Source organism: Melozone crissalis, unplaced genomic scaffold (genome assembly GCF_028551555.1).
Source record: "Melozone crissalis strain CALT ecotype California unplaced genomic scaffold, PUWL_Pcris_2 ptg000007l_1, whole genome shotgun sequence".
Taxonomy (NCBI): domain Eukaryota; kingdom Metazoa; phylum Chordata; class Aves; order Passeriformes; family Passerellidae; genus Melozone; species Melozone crissalis.
The window spans coordinates 18,466,595-18,494,544 of NW_026535785.1; the positions used below are offsets into that span (position 1 = coordinate 18,466,595).

General features: G+C 42.2%; 1 protein-coding gene across 1 annotated transcript; it reads left to right on the forward strand.

Moving 5' to 3' along the window:
* LRP3 (LDL receptor related protein 3) lies at window positions 1-27,784 on the forward strand. Its single transcript, XM_054296267.1, has 7 exons — window positions 1-107; window positions 4,944-4,991; window positions 12,825-12,963; window positions 21,521-21,729; window positions 22,021-23,107; window positions 25,053-25,185; window positions 26,587-27,784. The coding sequence occupies exons 1-7, from the start codon at window positions 41-43 to the stop codon at window positions 27,391-27,393; spliced, it is 2,490 nt and encodes an 829-aa protein (XP_054152242.1). The 5' UTR covers window positions 1-40; the 3' UTR covers window positions 27,394-27,784.
* Window positions 27,785-27,950: the final 166 nt, after the last annotated feature.

The following is a 27,950-nucleotide window of genomic DNA, read 5'->3' on the forward strand; positions in this document are numbered from 1 at the left end:
GGTTCCCCCCGCGCTGAAGGGCAGGCGACAGCGACCCGCCATGGAGAAAGCAGCGGCCGCGGAGCTCCGTCAGGGCGCGCTGGCGCCGCTCACTGCCATCTGCCTGGGTGAGTGCGGCCCGGCCGCTCCCTGGCGGCGGGGCACGTCCGGGCACCGGCTCTGGGGACCGCTGGGCCCCCTCCTGCCCTGCGGGAAGTGCCCGTGGGGCGCGGGATGGGACGAGGCTGCACCGCCCGAATGGTGCCGGCAGAGCCCTCTCCCGTCACCGCTTCCGAACGGGCCCCGGGCCGGCGCGGCCCCGGCTCGCTCAGCGCCGCTCGGGCTGCCGTGCCCGGCCGTGTGGGGCCGCGCAGAGCGCTCCGGATCCAGCGGAACCCATCGCCTTGCCCTTGGCTCTGGAAGCGCTGCCATAACCTCGCATAGCCCTGAATTAAAAAAAAAAAAAAAAAAAAAAAAAAAAAAAAAAAAAAAAGTTTAGGAGGCATCAGCGGTTCTTCCATAGGCTGTGAGCTTGTGCGGAGTGCGGTGCGGGCTCGGCCAGGGACTGCCCGGCGCTTCTCTTGAGTGGCAGCGGGAAGAAACATTTCCTCTCCCTCCGTGTCTCTGCCATATTCTGCTCTCTTCCTTCCCTTCTGCTTGAAGCCGTTGCTTTCCGCTCTGCTTCTCAGCAGGTGTTAATTTATGGCAACGTGATGAAGCGTATTGCTGCTTTCTAGTCTGTCAGCCCGTTCAGGCAGGGCATGGTTTTTGTTCGGCAGAAGCGTCGGCGCCTGGCTGTGACAAGAAGGAGTGAACGACAGGCCCGGCGTGTTTAACAGGGACACGAGAAGTTAGGAGCTGCTAGAGCTGACTTAACTCTGCCAGGGCATCCTGGTGGGGCAGCGCATCAGGAGCAGCTGAGCAGAGCTCTGCTGAGCCCTCCACACACTCGCTTGGTAAACTGGCACAGCTCCTTCATCCAGAATGCTTTAACTCACATTTCTGTGCTAATGAAGTGGATTAGAGTTAATTTTTAATAATCCCGAGTGACAGTTACTATTTGTTGTGCAAACGATCAGAGAGGGATATCTTGTGGCCAGACAGCTTGTTCTGTAAACCAGACTGCTTGTTCGTGTAAAAGTGCTTCCTTAACATCAGCGCTTACCTAGAAAAATGTAGGAAGTTGAAGTTTAAAGGCTGCTGTGGTTATTTCAAATGTATCTATTTTAATTAATGTCAGTGCAATGTAAAAAGCTAGCTAAACTACAAAACAGTTTGAACAATCAGGTCGTACAACTCTTCTTTTTTGCAGAATCTTAACGGGATTTCAGAGATGTGCACAGCATGAGGATAATGTCTGCTGCACTTCTTATTTAAAGTTAGAGAAAGATACATATTTTCCCTCTATCTCTGAATTTCTTAGTGTTTTTTGGGGGATGTTTTGGATTTTTAAAAATTTTATTTAGGTTTTTTTTTGTGGCCCAGCCAGACCTTTCTTAAACCTGTTATTAGTTGACATAAATAGCATGGTTATTGTTAAAATGACTAATGAGATAATAAAAGGTTATGTAAACTCCAGAGCTGAAGTGAGAACACTTCTTGTGTTTAGGTGTGGGTGATGTCAGGCTGAAAGTTTAGTAGATTTCTGCTTTCTATGACTTCTAGAATTTCACTGTCTGGCTCTTCTTTTCAGCTGGAATGTTTTGTTCCTATTCCTTGCACAACTGACAGTAGTGGAAGTTAAGAAACATGAGAGGTGGGAAGCTTGTAAGGTATTTTGCTTCAGTGAACCCATAAGAATTTAATGCTGCTACTTTAACTATTTTTATGTTTTATTTCCTGCTTGTCTGTCCTTTCCTTTCATCCTTGTTTTTGGTTCTTGCCATTCTTTCCTTGTTTTCCCATGGGCTGTGTGTGGGTGTTTGGTGTCTGTATCAGTGCACTGCCACTGACCATTGCTGTGTGACCTCATCTGTAAACTGCTGCTCCAAAGGCTGCAACTGGGTTTGTTTCAACTGCTCTTTTGTGAAGCCATTCTGTTTATCATTCCTGAGAAATTCTGGAGGACATAGAAAGTTACCAAATAAGAAGGAATCGGTGAAACTGAAGTCTCTCCTTCTGGCTGTAGGGAAAGCCTGGGAGCTGTCATTTGGTTTGGAGGTGCCAAGATGTAAATTTCCATTTTGATCTAAACAGCCACTTTCCAAGCTGAAAACCTCACCCTGAGAATTATTTAGCAATCCAGATGAATGGCACAGTAAGTCTCCTGCATGGAGTTCAAGCCTACTGAACCACTTCAGAGATTTTTTTCTGGCTTTCCCATAACTGCTCAACAGTTTAAAAAAAAGGGCATCTAGGAAACTTTCTAATACTCGAGTGTCTCACCTGTTTTTATTTTGACAAGAGACAAGAAAATCAGCAGGGAATGGCTGTTCTTTCTTATGGGCCTCTGCCAGTTTTGAGAGCTGGGTGCTGGTTTAACAGTGCTCTTGTGGCTTGATTTGATGGTCTTGAGTGAGCAAAATGGGTATTGGGAACTGTAAACATTCCGTTGCTTGGGAAAATATCTGGTGTGACACTTAGATTTTATTTTAAAGAGCTATTTTTGCTGACTTCTTGAAGAACATGCAATTGCAACCAATAATAGTTTTTTGCAGAGATAAAGGAGTATTTTTGGGTGTTCTCTTAGGTATCTGCCAGGTGTGGTGTGCAAGGCTGCCTATATTTACCACTGCATTTGTGGTAGTAAACTGGAGCTCACTGTTTAAAAGTCCTCTGTAATGCGGCTCTGAGTTGGCTGATTCCACTCTGTTATGCCCCTTGTCTTTATCCTACTTATTTCCATTTAAATGGCATAGGGGCCTCTTTAAAGCCATGTGAGGAAACCTCTGCTTCAGAGCTTGGTTCTCTTATGGCTGTTAGGAGTGTTCAGATGGGAAACATAAAGAAAAATTCCAGTGGTAGTAGAGACCCAGAGTTGTCCATACATTGGATCTTCAAACCCTGCTTTCAGTTGTGCTGATAGTAGTTATGCAGAGTATATTCCTGTACTTTCTTTGGAGCAAAACCAAGTATTTGACTTCTCATGAATAGAAATTTGTGACATAATCATGGATTAATTTCATCTCAGTCTTTAGGACTATATTACTATGGTTACAGAAGTAGTGGCACTTTAATACTGGATGAGGAAATGTTGTGTTGCTGTTGTGCTGTGATCCTGAGTTTGTCACAAACGGATGTGCTGTTGGCCAGAGTTAACAGAGCTGTGTTGTTTCCTGGTACAGGACAGGATTTTTGCTCCTAGGTACTCACCTAACAGAGCAAACCAGCACTGTGAAAGAAGAAATAATTACATGGCACACTGTTATTGTCACATATAACAAATGTTACAGATGTTAGCTAATTATGTAATAAAACCAGTGCTGTTAGGGTCCTTTGAACATCATAATAATGCTTATTAACACAAGTCTGTGGCTCAGGTGTGTTTCTCCTCAAGCTGTAGCATTACATAGACTGCCATTCCTGGTTTTGTGTATTCCTAAAAGCTCAGTCCCAAGACTGCTTAGAAGGAGGGGGAAGTCACTGCCCTTGTAGCTGAGGTGGAGCCCTGAGGTCTGTGATGCTCACCCCAGGAGCAGTCCTTCTCTCTGTTTTGTAGGGCCTGACCTCATCCTGAGCTCTGAGGTCCTCCCAAAAGGAGAAAATCCAAACTGGATAGCCAGATATAAACCATGGAGGGACAGCTGTAGGCACCTGGGCTGCTGCACTGTGGTGGTGACTGAAAAATGTGACTGGGCCTGAACTGGGAAGCTGAGGGATTGTTTTTTATTTCCACCCCTTTAGTACTTCTTGTACCTCTTGTACCGGTTTAAGTTATAACAGAAGGTAGGGCCAGGGTCATTGTTTAGGGATGTGTTTGGACAGTGTAGAGGACAATGGGGGCCCACTCTGAGCCATAAATAGTGTTAATTGGCAGCTGCTTCCTAAATGACTGTTGGGAACAGGGACGGTTTCTCTTCCTCTCTTCTCCTATTGTTGATGTTTAAATGACGTTTTCAACTAAATTCTTGCCAAGAGATTGCCTAGTAAAAGATTTAGGACTTAACATGTGCAAAATAAAGCCAAAGTGAGTTCTCGGGCTGGGATGTTGTAAATTAAGTTTTTGGTAACATTTTAAACATTTCTAATTTTTTTAAGCATTTGTCATTTTACTGATAGATTATTTTTGTAGATTACAGATTACTGCTGAAATGAGAGCAGTCAATGGGACACACTGTAATTTTTAAAGAATGTGTGGGGAAGCTAATTGGGAACTACATTTTGATGCTGACTTCTGGAGCAACAATGACACAGGACGCATTTTCTTTGGCAATAACTACTCTTTCCAGATCACTTTAATGGTATACACTGTGAGAGGAGACTTGAGCAAGTGAAGAGTCTTTGGAACTTAATTTGCAAGTCAGATATGTATTGCAAGTACTGCCTCATCCTGTTTTGATTGTATTAGTGGACCTTGTTGAAAACTTCATTGCTTTTGCTTAGTCAAGGCAATCATGTTAGCTTTAGCAGCTGATTTTCAAGGTGACATTTAGCTGGGGGGAGCAAACTTTGCTGTATTCGGAGAAGTATTTAAGGATAATAATCGCGTTTTAATGTGATTGTTCTTCTGTGTTCTGCAATTAAAATTAATCCTATGGGAGATAATTTGAAATAGATTGGCAGTTGTTTCTTTTGGTAGCTGTTTCAGAGATACTAAACTTCCACTGTGTATTGACTTGTTTTAGCTACAGTGAAGGATAACAGTTGATTACACGACTTGCCTGTGCAGATAAGCAAAGTTCTTGTTGGGAAACTGGAATGCATTTGTGCTAACACCTCAGCAAACACCTAGGAATGGTTAACTGTTCACTGCCACCCTGTACTGCTAGAATTTGTCTGAACATTGTTTTTCTGTCTTTACACAGTGAATCTCTTCCTGACTGGGAAAATAGAAAGTGCTGTCACCTCATTAGGTAAGACATACTTTCCTTACCTCTATTTCCTGTTCATTTGAGCTGTTACTGTTTCTTCCCTGTGCAGAGAGATGTTCTAATGAAAGAGTGACTTTTTAAATGACATTTGTTTAAGACCGACTAACGATGACATCTTAGGAAGTTTAGGACTTCAGGTCTTCCTGGGCTTTGTCCCGGTGTCAGCCAAAGTGAAGGATCTCTGTCCTGCTGTCCCCAAGGCCAGGGATCATCATCCTGTTGTCACTAAGGAGAGGGATTGCTGTCCCACTGTCCCCAAGGCTTGGGTGGCTCTCCCTGTGCCAGGGCTGTCCCCTTGTGTGCCCGGTGGGGGGACAAGGCCAAGGTGCCATGCAGAGGCCATGCCACTGTTCTGGTCACTCTTGCCCTGTCTCTGTCCCTGTGTTCTGGTCACTCTGGCCCTGTCTCTGTCCCTGTGTTCTGGTCACTCCTGTCCCTGTGTTCTGGTCACTCCTGTCTCTGTCAGGTTCCAAGCACTTTAGCCATCACCCTCTGTCACACGCTGCTGTCACTGGTGGTGCTGCTGTCGTTGGTGATGTCACTGTCACTGATTGTTCTCTGTCTGGTTGCTGTTAAATTGTAAATTGTTCCAGTAACAGTAAATTGTTATCTCAACCTCTAATCTGTGTTTCATCTCTCTCACCTGAGGGTTGGGGGATGGGAGTGGCTGTGGGGTTTATTTTCCCCTTGGGTTTAAACCACAACAGGATTATGGACTGCATCATTGTCAGTGATAGATAAAAATGGTAAGCTTGAAGCTGAGGTTGTAGTGCTGGGTCTGTTTAGAGTAAAACTCTGTGTTTAGGAAGTGTGCCTGGGAGCACCAAGTCAGGGAGAGTGGCTCATTCCTGAAGAAGCTAAAACAAGAATATTAAAATGTCTCAAGAATGTCAGTGTGGATATTTAACCAGAATCGCAGCACTTAGTGTAATTTCCTTCTCTCTAGCAGTGCTGTGACTTAGTGACATTATGGGAACATTGCAGTCAGGGTCTTCTCAGTGATAAAACCTTCTTGTGATTGTCAATCCACCATCATACATGTAGATGTACTTTATTCCCAGAGAGGCTGCAACTTGTATTAAAACTGGAAATGGCAAATAAGGGAGATGGGAGGAAAGGATAGTGGAGAACAGAAAAATAATTCTAGGACAGCAGATTGAATAATACTGGAGCTTGAGTGTTCAAGTCAAAATTGGGGGTTGAGAGAAGGTTTAAATCAGGAGAATGTAGTAATTTTATGATTAGGTAACCTGCTTAAATTAAGCCTTAAATTAGAGGAAGTGTGGATAAACCATGCAGGACGTGTTGTTTGCAAGACAGTATTTTCCATTCCATTGTTTCACTGGAAAAAGTACAGAGTGTCACTTATGTCCTGTATGTTCTGCCTGGATGGTTCTTTAGCTTTTGATGGAGTTTGGCATCTGTTTGGTGTATGATGCATGAGTTTACAGAATGTAAATTAAGTAATTACACAGTTACTTACTGTTGTTGCTTACTTAGACTGGTGATACTGTCCCAGCCTAAAATACATAGAGCTTCTTCCAGTTGGCTCTGCTGCTTTTTAATACTTTTTTTCACTAGAAATAAGTTGTAACATCTGGCTTTTATTCCAAAAGTATGCTGCAAACCTCAGAGTACTGTACCCTTCATGTTTTCTTGTCTTCATAGAGTTTTGAGTTAGCTTGTCTCCTGATGGTGTAACTGGAGCTTGGGATGAAAATGATCAACAAAGATCATTGCAAGGAGGGATGAAAATTATCAACAAAGGTCATTGCAAGGGAGGGATCCATCCCTGTGCAGCTTCTCTGACCTGTGCTCACACCAAGCCAGGTGGGCCTGTTGATGGAGCAGTGTGAGCTCGGGGTTTGTCACATCTGTAGATGGAACCCTTGACTCTGCCTTCACTGGCTCTGGTCAGGGGCAGAAAAAGCCAGCTGGAGCCTGGGCAAAGCAAAGGGGAGCCTGAAATCTTCTTTTTCCACAGGCATAAGGGATCTGCATTAAACCACGTGTGCAATCCCCCCTTGAGGGAGCATTGTGAGAACTTGGGGAGGGTTTCCTGCTGACACTGAGAGAGCTACTTGAGGAAATGTGTATTGCCAAGAATTTGGGTTTGAGAGGAGGTTCCTGTGGCAAGTGCAAAACATCTTTTATCCTGGAGCAGATGGTTGGGTTGTGTTCCTTGTGACTGGTGCAGAAGAATGTGAAGCTGCAGGATTTATTTTTGTCTGGGATTGTCTGAAAATGTATTCCAGCACAGCATAGAACCCTCAGTTCTGTCCTTTGCTGAAGCTTAATGTATGTTTTATTACAGTTACTCTTTCAAAAATAAGAGTAATATTATTAATGTAAAGGTTTTGGAAATGTCATTGCACGTATTTGCAGCATACTTAACTGGCAGAGGGAATCTACTGCTGTTTACAGTAGAAGAAATCCATTTGATTGTTACAGAAAGCCTCATTAAGATTTATACCCTCATTAAGATTTATATCCTCTTGACAGAAACTCTCTGAACTCAAATCTCTTCTGGCATTTGTTTAAGTTTGGGGTTTTCTTTTTCTTTGCTTGTTTAGTTGTTGTTGTTGTTTAGGACTTTCTTTAACTGTGAAAGATTTATTATTGTTAATTATTTCATAATTTATGTTTTTTTTAAAAAACACCATCTCAGTAAGGTTTTTGGTGGGTTGGTTGGACAGTCCAGGAATTGGTATTTTTATGTTTCTTCAGTAAGCTAAATGTGGGAAATTTAAGCAGTTTGGAGTTTTTAGTGAATTGGGATTTCAGTTTTCTTCTAGGTTTGTGCAGAAAGGCTGTGGAAAGACACTGAATTGTTGAAAAAGTGTTATCACTATTCTTTTGTGTTGTAACTGATGATAAGGTCTACAGAATCCAGGACTGTGCCTTTCTATTTAGGAACTTCCCTTTCCTTTAGATGTTTTGGCAATTTGAGCAGGCCTTTGTTTGTTTTCCTGAAGGAATCACAGTGTCATGCTGAAGCCCTAAGTACTTATTAACACAGTACTTAGGCATGTGTGTGATTTTGCAGACTTCATGGCCAGGAGCTGAGGAGGGAATTGGGACCCTTTTATAAATAATGAAGCCCCAACAGTATAAATTCTGCCCTTGTGTGCTTTTACTGTTTTGTTGTCAGCACTGAAGGCTGTGTTTAGTAAAGGTATTTCTTTCAAGATTAAAGTGTGTGAAAAAAGAGCTGCTGAAAGCTGTGCTGGGATATTTCACCTTTTCTTCCTTGCAGCAGTCAGAGCACCAGGAGTGGAGGGGCAGGGGCTGCTTTAGGAGGAGATCAATTGATGCTTGCAAAGGCTGTAGTAATGAGCGTTGGTGGGGAAAAAGGCACCAAAAACAGGAGGCAATTAAGTGAGGTTTGGGTAAACACTGCAGTGGTTTTGGAAGGGGGGGTGTATGTGTGTGTCCCCGGTTTGCTCCGACAGGTTTAGGGGACCTAAAGGGTGGATGTGTTGTTAAAACAGTGTAATTAAGTTTTAGCAATACTGTCTTGGTGTCATTTGTAATGATGGTGTACCCCATAATCATCTGTGCCCAGAAATCCTTCCTGTATCTTGGAGGTTCCCTGGCCAGTAGTGGTGTGTGTGTGGTGTGGTGTATGTGAGTTTGTGTGTGTGTGAGCTTCTGTGTCTTTGAGTGCTTTGTGTGAGTTTGTGTGTCTGTGAGTGTGGTGTGTGCGAGTTTGTGTGTCTGTGAATCCTTTTGTGTGTCTGTGACTGTGCTGTGTGTGAGTTTGTGTGTCTGTGTGTGGTGAGTGTGAGTTTGTGTGTCTATGTGGGTGTGTGGTGTGTGTGAGTGGTGTGTGTGTCTGCATGCGGTGTGTTGTGTGTGAGTTTGTGTGTGTGTCTGTGAATGCTGTGTTTGTGTCTGTGTGTGGTGTGTGCCAGTTTGTGTGTCTGTGAGTGGTGTGTTTGTGTCTGTGAGCGGTGTGTTTGTGTCTGTGTGTAGTGTGTGCCAGTTTGTGTGTCTGTGAGCGGTGTGTGTGTGTCTGTGTGTGGTGTGTGCCAGTTTGTGTGTCTGTGAGCGGTGTGTGTGTGTCTGTGAGCGGTGTGTGTGTGTCTGTGAGCGGTGTGTGTGTGTCTGTGTGTGGTGTGTGCCAGTGTGTGTGTCTGTGAGCGGTGTGTGTGTGTCTGTGTGTGGTGTGTGCCAGTTTGTGTGTCTGTGAGTGGTGTGTTTGTGTCTGTGAGCGGTGTGTGTGTGTCTGTGAGTGGTGTGTATGAGTTTGTGTGTCTGTGAGCAGTGTGTGTATGTCTGTGAATGGTGTGTGCGAGTTTGCTTTGGCGCGTTGTTCAAGAGCTGCCCGAGCAGCCTCTCTGCCCCTCATGGTGGCGGGCTCGGAGATAAGGGAAGCCGCAGTGACGCGTTTCTAGCCCCAAGCTCGGTGTCTTCTGAGAGGCAGCAGCGGCCATCAGCCATTTCCAGCCCCAGTGTCTGTCGGTCTGTCCCCTTCCCGCGGTTTCGGGACCCCGGGAGGACAGGACGCTGCCGCCCGCTGCCGTTCCAGCCGCTGCCAGCCGAGCATCCTGCCCAGCCGCCCTCTGACTGCCCCTGCCTCCAGCGGGACAGGTGCCCTCCGTGAGCTGGCAGCCCTGAACCCACAGAACTTCAGGCAGGGCTCAGCCCACAGGAGATAAGCCCAGTGAGAGATAGGAGAACGGAGCGGGGCGGTGGAGAGAAGACTGACACCATTTCCCCGTTGTCCTTTCGAAATCCAGGGCACCGCCTTGGGGGCTGTGCTTGGCAGTTTTTGTTTGGGGTCTCTTTTTGTTTTGGGGAGTGCACAGGGTTGAGCAGTTTTGTATTCAGTCGTTATTTGCTGTTGTTTCTTGTCGTCGTGTGATTAGGATCGGTGAGAAGCAATGACATTGACTCTAAAACTCAGGAGGCATCAAGTGAAACTTTATTAGGAACTTCAGATATTTATAGGCAGGATTGTTCACCCAAAACCTGACTGGTTCTCAAACAACACCCCTCTCACAATTGGTTTAATTAGGAACAACACCTTGTTGTCCATAAACATCACATACAACATTCCACATGTTCACAAACACCAGGTGTACAGACTAGAGATAAGAATTGTTTTAATTCTTTTCTTTGAGCTTCCCACAACTTCCCCAGGACGATGCCTGGGAAAGTTCTCTGTTTCTCTCTCTCTGACTAAACTGTCTCAGCCACAGTTTCTGACTGTTGCTATTCTGCTTTTTAGTAAAGGGTTATTTTCCCACTTAATCTACTTATATTCATTGCTTATTTGGATCCCTGAGGGAGATAGCTAGACCCAGATGCTTCTCCTTTAAATTGTCTTAAACCAAAACAGATATTAATTCAGATTTGTGATCCATTCAAATCAGGGCCCTTTGCAAGAGCTAAGCAATTGTCCTTTTGATTTTGAGTAGGACAAGTCTGAAAAGCTTGATATATGTCAGAGGGGCTAAGGCCGTGGTAAAGTATTGGCAACAATAGCCATTGTCAGAGGAGCTGCCAAAAATGGCACATAGTGTCAGTGCAGCCCTTTCCTTGCTATGTCCTTAGATTTGCACAGCTACAGTTCTTCTGGTGAAAGGAAGAATCTGTTTCTTTTGTCACTTGTTTTTTTCTTGGCTCACTTTTCTATCAGATGTGCAGTGTTAGTAAGAAAAAGCATTTCTCACTGAAGACCTGAACTGTGATGTTACAGAAGATCCTCTACATAAGGAAATGATTACAAAGGAAAATATGTAGTGATATTACTTCAGAAAAGCTGGGATAGTAAAGTAACTATTGCTCAGTCTTTGTAATTACTTCCTAAAACTGAGAAACAAGTATTTGGGAGAATAATAGCTCCCCTAACTACACTGATGGATGTGTGAATGGAAGTGCTCATGCAGAGCCATCAGCCTGTCAGTGGGACTTCCTCAGAATAGAAACTAAATCAGTTTTGTGTAATTTTAACTCTTTTTTGTTGCAAGTACTGTGAATAAGGAATATTAATCCAGAACATAATATGGTACAAGGGCAGCAGAAATATTTGCACAGGTGTCACTGGAAGCTTCTCGATAGTGCTGTCTGCTGTATTTGTTCTTTCTCTTTCCTTCCCATTTTGAAGTGTTATTAACCTGGTAGTGAGGAGATGCAGCCTTTCCAGCTCCTTTATGTGTTTGCTAGCTCTTGGTCCTCTCCTGCTACTGTGATATGTTGATGCAGTAACAAATATGTGGAGGAACACAATTATAGACCTAAAGAAACTGAGAACTGCAGTTGAGAAGTCCTATGGATCTTACATTTGCTTTTATGTTTCTGTAATTGCAACTGCATCTCAGTATTTGCCAGGCATGGAGCTGCTCTGGTTCTAGAAATGTGATAACAAAAATCTTGTTCTTGTTTTTGTAACATCATTACTGCAAAATATTTGTTTGGAAATAGATGTTTTCATGTATTTATGTATTCTGTATGTTTTTGTGGCCTTTGAAACTAGTAGGAATTATATACTTGTATTTCAGTGCAATGCTCTACCTGGAGAGTAAAAATAATAGCATTTTTATGTTTTGCCTCAGGTAAGTTACTCACCTGATGCTTTTTGTGTGGCTCTCACTTCAGAAGTGCTTACTGTGAACAAACAGAACAGTGCCAGCCTAGGTTCCTGAGGGGATGTGCTGCAGCCCTGCCACCTGACCTGACTGCAGCCAAGCAGCTGTGCTGGTATCCTTCCTCCATCCCTCCAGTGCAGCTAAAACTGATCCCAGCTGGGAATTGCAAGTGGTGTATTTGTGTGGCTGGATTTCAAGCAATACTGTAAATCTCTCATTTATAATGCAGTGGATGTGGATGTGTATGAGGTAACAAGGTATAGGCAATCTTTTTTTTCCCTTTCTGTATTTTTCAGCTACAAGAATGTAAGCTTCGTTCAAAAATGAAATACTCAGCTGCAGTCCACAAGTCATGCTCTAGATAGTAATTTGTTTTAAAAATAGTTTAAATAATATTTTTGGAGAATATTCAGAATAGCTATTGCATTGCAGAGAATTTTCCCTCTTGTAATCTGCTTGGAGTATGTTTTCTTATCAGAACAGCTTTTCAACTTGTCCTCAGAACATTTAATTTTCATTTTTGAATTGCTTAATTACAAATTATAAGTATTTGATAAAGCCTGCTGTTTTCCATAGGAAGAACTAAATGTGCTTTGAAAATGCTGAGCTTTATTTGGCCTTGTTTGCTCCTTTCCCTGTCTTGAATTTTTTCCCATCTATGTGGGTTCAGAAGGAATTTAGAGTACTTTAGTAATGTTCAGTGGAAACATTTAACATTGGACTGCAGTTTACTTTTTTGTGGGAGGTGTGGGGGGTGTGGTGGGTGGTGATATTTTGTTAACTCTTACAAACTCTTCATATGGTTAAGAGAATAAACAGCATGGCCAGGAACATGGCACAACAAAATGAGTTCCTAGTTACTTTGCAGTTAATACAGATCATCTTCACTTGCTGGGTGACCTGCCTAGGCTTTGGAGGCTGGTCAGAAGGATTTCTGTATTACATCCTCTTGGCAATCCATGCAATAATATTGATTGTAGCCTGTGGTAGATTCATACAGGATTATTGATTGGTCCTGCATTGAAATGCAGGTTATGCTTACCTACACTTGGTGTGGGTGTCTTAATTAAAAAACAGGGCAGGGAGGAAAGCAGTAAGGGGATAAAACTGTTCACTCTCATATGTCTGCAGTCTCCAGAAACTGATGAAAGCTCTTGAAGCTAATATGAATTGTTGATTAGTCAAAGCATTAACAATATTATTTTTCTCCCTTTATTAACAGCTGCTTGCAGTGGAGAGCTGGAACAGCACACAGAGAGACGGGGAGTCATCTACAGCCCTTCCTGGCCATCCAACTATCCTCCAGCCATAAACTGCAGCTGGTACATCCAAGGAGATCATGGAGACATGATAACAATTAGGTATGGCTGGATATTTGTGGAGGTAAAGCACTGCTTTGCTGAAACAAAGCAAAATGGGAGTTTACCTGGTAGACCAGTGTGAGGCTGTCTTCAGAGGCACTGGCTGATCAAAGAGAGCTGAAATTGGTTACACTGCAACATGGTTCCAGGTTGGGCACCTCTCTCTAGTTAAAAGTGCTTCACTGTGGCTTGTTTCTGTAGGCTGCTCCTGACATCTGGGATTACAGAAGTCACTTGTGGTCTTTTAATGTATTTATCTTCACAATGCCTGTGTGAGATTTCATATAGCCCTGACATTTGAGGGAGTGGGAAACAGCAATATATTTACTCACATTATATAGTCCCCCTTCTCTTCATTGCTTATAAATAGGAGTAGGTGAAGGCTATAAAACCTGCAACAGCTTCAGTGGGCATGTAAAATTCTTAGGAAAAAAATACCATTTTCACCAATGTCTTGAAATGGTGCTAAGCTTAATAGACAGTTGAAGATAATTATTGCTTATTGTTACTTGTTTACCAAAAGATACGTGCTTTTCTGCTTAATATTTATTTCCAACAAATCAAATAATAGTTAGCATTTGTGGTACAATTTCAGCTCAATTCTAGAAAAATGTTCTTCAATAAAGACTAAAATGTACTGCAAATGGTTTGTTAAGAATGTTTAGGGTATAGTATGAGCATACTGTGAAAGTGCCTAATTTCTCTGGGCTAGTGGTGGGGTCCTTCATGAGCCAAAAATTTCTTACTTAAAAAATAAAAGCTAGGAAAAGTTTTTTGGGGGGTTTTAGCACTGTTACATTTGACACCATCTGCTCATTCTTTGCTCAGCTGCTTAAAAGGGTTGCAAAACCTCTTCAAGTGCAGATGCTCAGAAATTGAAAACAAATCTGCCACAGATGGAAAATAGGAAGGCTTCACCATCCGTAGTTCAAAATAGGAACTACTCACCAAAAGCCATGAAGTAAATACCTGCCAGCATTTGAAATTCATAAATAGAAATATGCTTTTAAACCCCATTACATTACATTGGATGTGGGGAATTTGTTTCAGAGCAGAAATTGTTGGAAACTGAGGAAGCAGATGAATGAGAGGCAGGACTTGACTGGAGAATAATGCTGCAGTTTAGGCTGTGAAAATGTCCCAGAGTCCAGTTAGAATTAGGGCTCTCTTCTGCAAGTGTGAGTGTAACAGAGGCTGGAGAAACAACATATGAGGTGTGGCAGCAGGTAATAATGTGTGTAGAATTCAGATGTGTGCACAGCAATATGAATGGCAAGATTTCTGAATGGGTTTGTTTTCTCTCACTGAGTGCACAGCCATATCCTGCCCTCCTCTGCACATGCAAACAATAGGAACTCTGTGTTTACATCCCAGGGATGTGTTGTGGTGGTGTGTTTGGGACTATGAATGTGCTTGGAATGACTCACTGCAGGGTATGAAATGCAGAATGTTACAGCATCTGAGGATTCCTTGACAAGGCTGTTGCCCTTGCAATGGCAGGGATGTTAAAGAAGGAGCTGACTTGCCTAGGCTGGGAGGTTTCAAATGCAAACATGTTTCTGCTTTCCAGTTGGGTATGCTTCTTATTCTAACAATGTGTTGGTAAGGGCATAAGAGTAGCTTTTTACATTTTCCTAGGAAAATCAAACACAGTTGTTGTGCTAACATCTGCATTTTGAAAGGTTTCAGAAAAGCCCATCTCCTTTGTGTTGTGTTACACAGTATGCACTTCCTTTGATCTTGAATTCTCATTGACAGCAAGACAGCAGTGTTATATAAGGGAAATATAAAATGAGATACAGCAGGAGTCTTTAAGGGATAAAATTGCAATTGAAAGATTTTTTATTTCTAAACTGTTTGCACTTGGTGGTTATTTTTTATAAACCTATTTTTCAGCAGCTTTCAGTAGAACAGTGACCAGATCTACATGTGTATGTAAGATGCTGGCTTCTGTGGCCATCTCCTTTAGAAGCTATGTCCTAACGTCTGTCTTTCATGTGTTTTCTTCATATCCTCACATTTCCATGCCTATTGTTTTGCTTTATAGTTTAATTTTTATAAATCCTTGAGGGAGATCTCCCATGAACAGGAAGTTTATGTTCTTTGTGCTTATACCACTCTGTATGCATATTTCAGTACTTTCTTTCAGGTTTGTGTGTCTGATGGAATGGTTGTATTGAGACTGTGAACAGGTCTGTAGCCACTTTTCCAGGACTGTATATCTCTTTAAATTCAGCTGATCAGTTGCTAGTTATTGTTTTGGAAACTATTTGATTTTCCCACCCATTTTCTCTATTTTTGTCCTTCTTTTCACAGAGGATTACATAAAACCATGTAAGATCATATCAGGATGTCATATACAGTAACTGCCTCTGTACCATCATTTACAGGCTTTATAGGTTTATGTTTCCTCACAGCTATGAAAAAAAATTGTTTAGCAGTTGCTGTTACTTGATGGTTATAATTAACCCTGATGTGGGTGGAGTATAAATTTATTATTTTATTACTGGAATTTAGGGGACTGCAAGTAAAATGTTCTCCATGTTCAGAATTCAAGATAAGAGTATTGAAAAGCAATCTCCTTAGTGACCCATTCAAGCTGTCTCTTATTAATTGAGGTGAGGGGATCACCTTCATTGGCTTTCACTTCAGTGGCTTTGACAAAAAGCAATTGTCAGATACCATTTGAGTTTCAATTTCTGCATAAAATTGAGGCCTGTTCATGTGTTCTTGCTGATCTGTAGTTGTGTGAAGAGTTAAAGGGACTGCTTCACAGTCTGTTTACCAAATTCATAGTGTTTCAGAACTTGACATTAATTGGAGAAAACCTCACAATAGCCATTTACTTGCTCAGCCCTTGAAGAAATAGCCCCTGCTAGGCAGTGTCTCCTGTCTAAGGTTATGCAGTTAGCTGCTGCTTGGGAGCTGGGAGGGGAATGGAGCTTTCCTGACTTCAGGTCCTTGTGCTTCAGTGGTTAAGCAGAAGTTTTTAATGAGCCAATTAAGTCATCAGTTGTTCACAGCCTACACTGTCTGTGAGAAGTTGGCAAATAGAAATAACTTTTTTTTACTTAATTGGTTGAATGGTTTTATTTTGGGACTGTGCTTTACTGACCTCTCCATAATATTTATTCTCCAATTTTAAAATCAGTTGAGAGGGCCAAATTGGACATTTACTTTTTAATTTATTTACTAATTGCTTTCATTCAGATTTTGCATCCCATGTTTGTCCTTTCCCAGTTACTAAGAAAGCTTTCTTTTTCTTTAATCTGTAGTCCCTCGTGCCTAAATTACTGAAAGGGTTGTGGAGAATTCCCTACATTATTTATAGAAGTACTTTTTCTTCCCTAGCTGCTACTGTTCCTTTCAGTGCAGATGGCAAAAAACTAAGCTCTGCTAAGCATTAGTTTTGCAGGAAGCACATTTTTCTCATATATATATAGATTATTAATGTGTGTTTATGGTAGTCTGGTTTAATGAAGTATTTTCCAGCAATGTAAAAATAGATAATAGGAAGATACCATGGTAGGCTGTTACTTCATGTGACTATATAGGCAAAAACTGATGTATATGACTAATACAGTAATTTCCTGTGAACTCCTGGAGGTCTGTTTACAGTTGGTAACTTCTATTTCAGTGTCATTTCACTGGAAAAAGAATCAGATGAGTTTACTCATTTCTGCAGAATTCAGTAAAAACAACACTTAGTGCTGCATTTCTCAGTTCACACTGGGTTGTTCTGATCCTCAAATTCTGAATACTTTCAGTGTTTCATTGGCTGTTGTTGTACTTCTCTATAAAAATGTGGAAGAGACATTCCAAGAGCAAGACAATAGCATCTTTCAGCAGTGTTGCAGACATCTTTTCATTAAAAATCCTTTCTTAGGATTTTTCCTCCTGAGAAGCTGAGAGGCCTCAGGAACAAAATGCAAACAATGATTATCTGCTGCTGTGGAATGCAACAGGTGCATCTGTGCATTGGTCTCGTGGTTGTTTTTAATTAATGGCCAATCACAGTCAGCTGGCTCAGACAGAGAGTCTGAGGCAGCTGCCTTTGTTATCATTCTTTCTTTTCTATTCTTAGCCTAGCCTCCTGAGGAGAACTTTTCCTTCTATTCTTTTAGTATAGTTTTAATGTAATATATATATTTTAGAATAATAAATCAAGCCTTGTGAACATGGAGTCAACATTCTCATCTCTTCCCTCACCTGAAAACCCCTGTGAACACCGTCACACAGGAGAAACAAAACCTGCAAATTTTGATCCAATAATTTTGACCTTGTACACCAGTCTCCTTCTACATTCTTGTATTGTTTTGGAGATCTACAGGTAGCAGTGAGAGCAGCCTAAGGCCAGGCCATTTTAAAGGATGTTCTGTGATGGGTGTGTTGCATTTTGTTTACATTCTAGCTCTGGTGCTGGAAATACCAGTGTTTTACTGCTTTTCCTCTCCCTGCCCTGTGAACTAGGGCTGTGTTCTCTGCTTGTGGGGAGGAAAAAAAGCCTTGAGGAAAGGCAGGTTCTGTTCCCTTTATCACCAGGTGCCAAGGGTGCATTTATCACCAGGCAGGGGAGCTTTGCTCTGTTAGTGAAGCTCTGGGGTGGAGGGGGTGTCTGGAGCAGGGGTTGCAGGGGGGTAAGGCTGTAATGGAGTTTATTTAACGCCCTGTGCCCTGCAGTTTGCATGGTAGGATCACCCCTGGGTCCCTGTTCCACTCCTGCAGAACTGTCAGAGGGCTTTGCTGGGGAGGATTAGTGCCTGAGCAGAATGTCTTTGCTTTTCCTCTCAAATCCTGCCCAAGGTGTTTAAAAATACTGTGGCACTGGCTGGTGCTGCATGAGATGTGGATGATGCTACATATGAGTACTCTCTGTTTCAGTATAGCTCCTGCTTCTTGTTTCAGTCACAAAAATGTAGGTTTTTGATGCAGAAGGTCTGGGATTTCCCTCAAGATCAGTAACTACAGGCTTGAGTACTTTTCCGAAGACTGTACAGTGGCTGTGTAGTCCTACAAGCAGTACAAGCACAAGTCTTTGTCCTGTATTTCCACTGTATGCCAATACTCATTCAGTCCTTTTGATAGAAAAATTTGCATTCCAGTTTGACAAAGCTCAGCTGAATAAATAAATGTTTTGTGGGCAGCAGGATTAAGTTATTCTTCAGAGGACATAACAGAGCAGCTGTAGATCTAATTAGAGATGATGAAAGAAGTAAAGCAATAGAGGCTGAGTGCAGTATTCAGGAGTCTTGGCTAAAATAAATCATTAATGTCAGAGTAGAATGGCAGAAACCTCTGACACAAAACCTTGTCACAAATACATTATGAAGTGAAGCCAAATTTTATATACTTACAAGTGCAAACATATGTATCCAAATTGTTTTCATATTTCTTTAGAAGATAGTGGGTTTTTTTTTGTGGTGAGGGCTTGTTCCAGCATATAATGTTTTTGTCTTGTAAAATCACCATCAATGTAAATGAGGAAAAATATGCTTCTAGTAGGGGCAATATAACTTAAAAGGGTGCTGAAATAGTGACAATGCCTTAATCAAAGGAAAGTTTGTTGAAAATACATCTGTTGATTAGTTTGCATAAGGGAGAACATAATTGCTTTGACTTTGCTTTGTCTCTTAGCAGAAGAAACTCTCTAACTGCTGTGGTATCTATTACACATAAAACTTCACATTAGAACTAGAACATACACAGAGAAATTGTGTTTGAAACTTCTGGGCACTTGGGATTAAGATGTTTGTTTTTGTAGCAGCGTTTGTTCTTGTGAATATTCTGTATTTCCCTTTTTGAATACCAAGGCATTTTTTCCAGTAGCTTGTGTATCTCTGAGAGGCATGGTGTTCTTGGGGAATCTTTAAACACAGTGATTCCTTGCAAGTCTGTTCTGCCTCATCACCCTTGTGCTCTGTGGCTGAAGTTTGGATTTGTCAGGGAAGAAATGTGGGATTCTGCTCTGAATCTGTCTGAGATCCACAAGTGACACTGAGGAAAATCAGTTATCCTCTGCATGCCAGGGCTTCCGCATTGGAAGCTGGAACTAAAGGTTGCTCCTTTTCCACAACCAAAAAAAGCTGTTTATTAATAATGTACAGTACTAGACTTCCAAGGTGCAAGTAAAAGGTATTAATTGTACACAAATGCAGCCTCTTGAGGGTACTGCTGTCACCTGCAAAGGAGTTTGTAAACAAGGCATGTGCGTGTGGCTCACTTTTCTGTACTCTTCCTCTGTATGAATCTTGAAAGTGTTAAATATTTTTCTTTTTTTTGTAGAAAGAAGTGCTTTTTAAAGTAAGTTATAGACAGCTTATTGCATAGGCAAGTTCTCCCCTTGGGTTGTGCAGTCTGTGTTGTGTAACCATGCTATGGCTGAATTATTTACTTGATAGACAAAAGTAGCTCTTTTCAGCAGAGTGAGGAGAATGAGTGGCTGTGGGACCCAGTGGGAGTGCTGGGAGCTGGGTAAGATAGGAGAACAATTTGTTGGCATCTCTAAGGGTCATCATGGTACATCTAAAATAACTACAAAAGTCAAGCACCAAAAGATGTAGTAAATGAACTTGTTTGTAACATACAAAAAGAACTTTTTTAGTCATTCCCCCTCTCCCCCCTTCCCAGTTTTGAGTTTCCATTTCTTTATTTAGTGACTGTTCCCTTTCCTTAAAACCTGTTGTTGGGCAGATGGGTATTTCTAACACTTAGTCAAAAAGTTTTCATTTAAAAATTCCTATGAAGAATCCTCCAAGGAGATGATAGAAACCCAACATGATGTGTGGTGCCAAAATGAGTCACAGAGAGCAAAACTGCTGTGATAGCTCAGTAATGCTGGCTCACATCTCACATAACAAACTTTATGTGAGTACCTATTGCTTCCCTGATGTTTTGGATAATTCCTTTTCATGGTGCAGTGGCTGTTCACTTCTTGGTCATTAAAAACATTTTATGCAGAACACCTGTAACAGAAATAATCTGCTTTATCTTTGAATGGCTGAGTACTTAAATCTTTTTATTTTGGCTGCACAATCATCTAAAACTTCCTTGCAAAATATTCTGGTTTCAGAAGCTTGATGGGATTGCTTATAGCAAAGAATTAAGTGCTGTGGGAATATTTTCTCACAGCTGGGAAGACACACAGAGGTTGGTGGGAGAAAGAAGAGGAAGGACATTTCTGGGTGGAATGTCCTTGCACATAAGTTGTTTGTTATCTCCTAATTTCCATTTAACTTACCACATTCAGTGTTCTCTTACTTCTCATGCTCTTGCTGATAACATTTTTTTGAGAGTTATTAAGCCAATGTGTTTGGCAGGACCTAGAGGTGTGGGTAGGCTGTCTCCTGCCTAAATGAATTAGCTAGTTTCCATAGTTGCTGTTCTTTCCTTTTCAGCTTCAAAGGTCAAGATCAGGCAGGCACTGACAGCCTTTTTTAAATACTCATTGATATCAGAAAATTCTTTCCATTATCTTTTTCAAAGAATTTGTCTTTGATTTTGTGAAAAAATCATTTAGGGAAAGAGTTCTGTATTTTGCAAGTTTTTCTGCCTTTCTGAAAATTCTGTCTAGATATTTGCATGGAGTATGCACAACTTCTAGCAAGTTAATTTGGTGTAGCTGAGTTACATAAAAAAGGACCAAAATTCATTTCTAAGTGTTCTGAACAGTGTGCCCTTTCCTAATGAGTATGCTTTTCTGTGCAGTCTGCAATCTGCTATTGTCATTGCAGATTGCTGCATACAAATGCAATCTGTTTCATCAGACAACAAATACCACATATGGTTCCTGAGCCACAGGTAGGGATTATTATCCAGTTGTGTCCAGTCTTCTGCAAACAGTCAGACTGCAAACTCTTTGCACCAGATCAGCTGCTATTGAATAATCTCTTGGGTTGTGTCAGCAGAAGGGTTAAAAATTTGACTGTGTTAAAGTCTTGTTTGCTCTGCACTTGCACTCCCAGAAAGAGAATATTTTAATCTTTGAATTAAAACATAATGGTGTTACCTAAAGGTTCCATTTCCACCCCTATTCTCTTCTTGGTCTCTCCTTACCCATCCCTGGCTCACAGAGTGGATTTGTCTATCATACTTAGCCCTTTAGGATTCTTCGTACTGCTTTCTATTGTTCTTTTTCCAAGACAGTGGTCAACCCTGTCATCCATAGTTTCATAACTTTTACAGTTGGAAATGACTGCTGATATTAATCTATTTACTGTATAATTTATTCTGGAATTTTGCTTTTCCTCATATCTGTGTTTTCGGGAGCAGTTTTGTTTAAGGACTGAGTAAAAGAGGACTCACTGTTTCAGCTTTTGGAGCTACTTTGGTGTGATGTTTATGCTTATGAGAGGGGTGCTCTTCCAAATTAGGGGATGTGCTTTGTTTCTGTATATTCAGGGTGGTAAATAGAATGTATTTCATTATCTTTGAATTGTTACCTTTATGTCAGCACTGCTTGATGCAGAAAGTCAGCCATTAGAGTCTGTTCTTTTTCTGTTAGCTTTTGTTCCAGACACATGTCCTCTTTGTAACTTGTGCTTTCTCCTGTTCTGAACAGTTTCAAGAACTTTGATTTGGAAGACTCTCAGAAGTGTGCAGTAGACTGGTTGATGATTGGCCCATCTTCCAAGAGGGAGGAGTACAAAGTTTGTGGATCTTCCATACCTCCATCTTTCATCTCTGCAAGGGACCATGTGTGGATATTTTTTCACTCAGATGCATCAAGCTCAGGACAGGCTCAGGGATTTCGCCTTTCTTATATTAGAGGTAAAATCTTGTGTGTGTGTTGACTTCAATTCATACTCTCTCTGGCAAAACTTGCAAAACAGGAGTACTTTTATTTGACAAGCATCTTGGGCCGTTGATGACTGTAAAGTATTGCTGTGGTAACACTGATCTTATTTACATGTGGCTTTCTAACTGTGTTGCTGAAGTGTACTGGCCTGACTAATTAGCCTGTGACATGCATGGTATAGATGTTAAGAAGTGATATCAGATCGTTCCAAAAGTTTTGATAGTGGTTTTTTTTTTGATACTGATTTTTTTTTTCTTTCACAGGAAAGATAGGTCAGTCTGCGTGCCAGTCAGATGAATTCCACTGTGCAAATGGGAAGTGTATTCCCAGTACCTGGAAGTGTAATTCCATGGATGAGTGTGGTGATAACTCAGATGAGAAGAATTGCACTGTCCCCCCAACAGACCCTCCATCCAGCATCTGCCCCTCAGGAATGTTCCAGTGCAGCACAGGGCACTCCACCAAATGCTTGCCAAATGAGCTGAGGTGTAATTCAGTTAAAGACTGTGGGGATGGTTCTGATGAAGATAATTGTCCTGATCTTTCCTGTGGCAAAAGGCTGGGGAATTTTTATGGATCTTTTGCTTCCCCAGACTTGTTCCGTGCAGACCACAGCCGGTCAGACCTTCGCTGCACGTGGTACGTGGACACGCAGGACAACCGGCACGTGCTGCTGCAGCTCGACCTGCAGCTGGGCTACAGTGACTATGTGAAGGTGTATGATGGCATTGGAGAGAGAGGTGATAAATTAATGCAGACGTTCTCACACCACAACAACAGGCACTCTGTGAGTGTGGAGTCGTCCAAGGGCCAGCTCACTGTCTCGTACCATGCCCGCTCCAAGAGCACTGGTCATGGATTCAATGCAACGTATCAGGTGAAAGGGTACTGCCTGCCTTGGGAGCACCCTTGTGGAAGTGATGAGGAGTGTTTCACAGATAAGCAGCATTGTGATGGCTGGTGGCATTGTCCCAATGGCAAGGATGAGGAGAACTGTCCTGCTTGCCAGAAGAATGAATACCCATGTGAAGGAAACAGCGGGCTTTGCTACTCAATACTTGACCGCTGTAATAACCAGAAGAACTGTCCAGATGGCTCAGATGAAAAAAACTGCTTTACTTGCCAGCCAGGAAATTTCCATTGTGGGACAAATCTGTGCATCTTTGAGACCTGGCGCTGTGATGGGCAAGAGGACTGCCAGGATGGAAGTGATGAGCGTAACTGCCTGGTGATTGTCCCCAGGAAGGTCATCACAGCTGCCCTCATTGGCAGTCTCGTGTGTGGCTTGCTGCTAGTCATAGCACTGGGTTGTGCATTTAAATTATATTCTCTGAGGACCAGGGAGTACAGGTAATTGTTTTGCTTTGTTGATGTTTTTATAGCTGTGGTGGTTTTTTCTGTTTTGTTAAAAGGAAAAGAGAGGCAGTTCTTAACCAGAGAATTTGCAAAATGCTATGAAATCAAATCCAAGGACCTGATGACAGCTAAATAGTTTTCACTGCATTAGACTCAGAGAAGATTTCTGAGAGTAGTGAGTGGAAATAGCAGCTCTTCTGTGGTCTGTGAGAAGTACGTGGTTATTGTGCAGTATGGCAGAATCTGTTTGTGACCTAATCTGCCTTTTCCTTCTCATCCCCTTGAAACAAACCCCTTGCCCCTGCCAAAAACTGAATGCTGAACTGCTTCAGTGAAGTCTTCACTGAATCTGAACAGCCATTCATCCCTCCCCAAATACTCCAGGTGTCAGTTCTGCTTAAAGCAATGTCCTGCTCTGATGGGGCCTATTCTCAGTGGGTGTTGTCCATGGTATAAGCTGTGCCGCTTTCCCCTGGTTCTGTGTGCCTCATTCTGGGTGTGGTGCGTGTGTTTCTTTGCCTGTGAGAAGTGGGTTCTGCCTTGTAGGGGTCATAAGGGACTTTCTGGTTCCCATCTCATCACCTGCACCAGCCCTGTGCTGTGCTGCTGACACTGTGTTTTAAACAGTGTGCTTTACATTTTCTCCTGATCAAATCTGCATGATTAAGGACCTGCAAAAGAGCTGCTGTGCTAAGGTGGCAACTTCAGTGCCTCTGTTCTGGCAGGACCGGCAAACCTCTCTGCACTGCAGGCTGCCCTGTTGTGTGATTGTTTCCAGTTCTTTATGTCTTTTCCAAAATAACCTTTGGGCCCTAGCTGAACAAGTTACTGCTGTTACTGGCACAACAATTACTGGCCACTTGAAAAAATTTCAGTTGCCACAGTGTCCAACCTGAGACTGCACTAGAGAGTTTGCTGGTTTGATTCATTTGTGTTTATACCCTGTACTTGTAGTCCTTCTGTTTATTTTTGCATCCTGATAAGATTTTCATGAAGCTTAGTGGAAGTTCTGTGGTTTAACTCCTAGCATGAGCCCTTTGGCAGTGCTTTTATATAGTAGCTATTTTTGCCCCTGATAAAGGAGAGGAATGATGAGGAGGACTCCATTTTATCAGAAGGCTAATAAATTACTTTATTATACTGTATTATTCTATACTATATTACATTACATCTAAACTGAACCTGCCAAGCACCCGTGACTGTCAGCTGACAGTCCCAACAGACACACCTGGATCCAATTGGTCAGTGAAGCAAAGCACTCACACCAGAATCCAATCATCAATTCCCTTCAGGTAAACAATCTTCTACAATGCATTCCCCTTGTGAACAAACACAGGAGAGCAGTAAATGAGGTTAGAATTGTTTTTTCTTTCTCTGAGGGTCAGAGAACGTGAAACCCAGAAATATTCTTGGGAAGAATTGTGCTTTGCTTTTCTCTGTGAAGAGAAAGGTGGCAACACTTTTATACAGTAGTGTGAGGGAAGCAGGACAAGCTGTTAGTGTGTTCCATGCTTTCTGTGTGTTCTGTTGTGGTCCATGTTTTCTGTGTGGTTTGTTGAGTTCCATGTTTTCTGTGTGTTCTGTTGTGCTCCATGTTTTCTGTGTGTTCTGTTGTGTTCCATGTTTTCTGTGTGTTCTGTTCCATGTTTTCTGTGTGTTCTGTTGTGCTCCATGTTTTCTGCATGGTTCTGTTGTGCTCCATGCTTTCTGTGTTTTCTGTTGTGTTCCATGTTTTCTGTGTGTTCTGTTGTGCTCCATAGTTTCTGTGTGTTCTGCTGTGTTCCATGTTTTCTGTGTGTTCTGTTGTGCTCCATAGTTTCTGTGCGTTCTGCTGTGCTCCATGTTTTCTGTGTGTTCTGTTCCATGTTTTCTGTGTGTTCTGTTGTGCTCCATAGTTTCTGTGTGTTCTGCTGTGTTCCATGTTTTCTGTGTGTTCCAGAGCCTTCGAGACTCAGATGACGCGGCTGGAGGCGGAGTTTGTGCGGAGGGAAGCTCCACCTTCCTATGGCCAGCTGATTGCACAAGGACTCATCCCTCCTGTGGAAGACTTCCCTGTCTACAATGCATCACAAGTATGCAGACAATTTATATTTCAGCAGCCAAACTGCTATAAATTAGATACAATCAATCTGGAACTGTATTTCAGTGGCTTATTATATGGAAGTAATATAAAAATGTGTGTGTGTTACACACAGCTGAAGAGCCACAGATCTTGCTGTGGGTAGTTTTGAACACATTTATATATATTTTTAATATATATTTTGAATGTATTTGTTGGGAAGCAGCAGTGAGATAATCACTTTTGCTGTACACCAAGACAGAATGAATAGAGACAGAGAGAAAGGTCACAAAGTAAATAGAACAAAAAGGCTGTTCAAGCTGAAACTGTAAATACACCTGAAAAGATAAGAAAATAAAGTCTCTATAGCAGGGATTTTCGAAAACTGTTAATTTTCCAAAATGATTGGTTTTCATTTATAGGTAAATTACACTGGCAAGGCACTAAGTCATTCTGAAAACTCCTTTATGGTACAGAAGTACACATCTGAGATACAGTTCCTAATGTGATAAAGCACTTGTAGTTTGTTACTCCAGTGAGAAATTAACATCCTGGGCAGACAAGTGGAGCGGAAACTCATAAAGGAAACACTGTAAGGAACAGAAGTTGTGGCTGCTCTTCCCTGGCAGTGTTCAAGGCAGGGTTGGATGGGGCATTGACCAACCTGGTCTAGTGGGAGACGTTCACAGCAGGGAATTTGGAATTAGATGATCTCTAAGGTCCCTTGCCAGCTAAACCATTCTATGAATCTATGAGAGTCTTTTGGTACAGGCACAGCTGTCTTTGGTTATAGTATGCAGGGACCCCCTGATGCAGGGAATGGTTGGCATCTGACTCCATTGATTGAGAAAGCTGAACTTATTAATAACTTATAACTAATAAATTATTAGTTATTATATTAAATAACAACTCCTTTATTAAACTATATTATATTACATTAATACTATATTGTATTAAAGAGATACTATACTACAAAGAATACTAAAGAATACTAAAGAAAAACCCATGATTGTCTCAAGACAGCCAGAACACAGCTTTGAGTGATTGGTTATGGTTAATTAATATAAACAACCATCCCCAGCATCCAATTACCAAATCCCTTCAGGTAAAGAATCTCCATAACATATTTCACATGTGCAAAAACAACAGGAGCAGCAAGTAGAGATAAGAATTGTTTTCTCTTCTCTCTGAGCTTCTCCAGGAGAAAATCTGGGAGAGAGAGTGATCTCTCTGTTGAGAGAATGTGAATGCCACATTTGGTGTTCTCCAATAGTTTGTTAGGTAATACACATTTAAGGAGCAAGCACAGGGATGGAGTCTGAGTATTGTGGCAAAGTGGAGATATTCATGGGGAGAGGAGGGTGGAGCAGTCTCTGCAGTGTTGTGCAATGCTGGTCTCTCCTGTGTGTTGCAGGCCTCTGTGCTGCAGAACATCCGCACGGCCATGCGCAGGCAGATGCGGCGCCACTCCTCACGGCGCAGCTCGTCCCGCCGCCGCCTGGGCCGGCTCTGGAGCAGGCTGTTCCACAGGCCCCGGGTGAGAGGACAGATCCCCCTGCTGACACCTGCCCGCACCTCCCAGACCACCCTGGGGGATGGCATCATCAGCAGCGCTGCTGGGACTGCTCGGAGCCCTCCCCCTTCCCCAGCAGCACCCGGCTCCGAGGCCAATGGCCAGGCCAGGGCCCCACAAGAAGCTGGATGTAGCAGCCTGCAGCCAGAGACTGAAATCACAGAGCCATCGCCTTCCAGCACCTTCCAGCCTAATACTTGCACAGCAGCACATGCAGAGCCTGAGGCTGGACACGCCAATAAATCTTTAAGTGCTGACTCTGACCGAGAACTTAAGCAGTGCAGTAAAGCAGATACAGGAAAGGCTTTCAGAGATCCTTTATCTGAAAGCGTTACAGAAACGATCCATGGAGGGTCAGTATCCAGGAGGACTGTCCCAGAGGACAGTAGTTTAAGTGGAAGTCATCCACTGAGTGAAGATCCATGTAGATTACCCTTAAAAAAGTGGGAGTCTGGTTATCCAGACAGCCCTATGAATGTTCATATCCAAGTGAATGGACAAAACCAATGTTGCCCTAACTCATACCAGGAGGAGCCTTTGGGTGTTCATGCAGCTTGTTGCCATTCTGTGGAAGTGCCAATGTTACAGTCATCTACTTCCCTCTCTGAAAACAATACCAGTGATGATGAATCTTTACTTGTTTGCTAATAAAAATTTTTGTTTTGTCCATGTAAATTTTGTAGCTTCATTGTTTTTGTGGCAGTGCACTTGGATGGTAGGTGGTATGTCTGTGCTCCCAAGTTGCTCACTAAAAATGAGTGTGCTTTAATGCCACAGAGAGTGCAGTACAGGGCTAAATGGGACATGTTTATGTCACTGTTGCTATTCCTGAAACTGCAATGGGGCAGAAGTAGGCCAGTGTGTGATGTTATGGGCTGGGAGAACAGCAATGTGTCACTGCAGTTTGGAGGCATCTCATCCTCTGGTATTTCTTTTGTACTTTTGCTCACTCTGCGTTCAGTGTTTCTTTGCCTTTCAGTGGTCTTACTGAACTGGAGAACTCTGCTGGAACCTGGGGCAGACACCAGTCATTGGAACTCTGAGTATTAAGCTGCAAATAACACTGTCTTTTTAGGCATAATAATTTAATTAAAATTTAATTATTTTAATTAAAATGCTTAGGAGGAATTAAAATCCCTTTCTCTCTTATGGAAACTGCTCACTTCTTTTGCTCCCTTCAGGAATGTTTTGATGGCCATATGAAC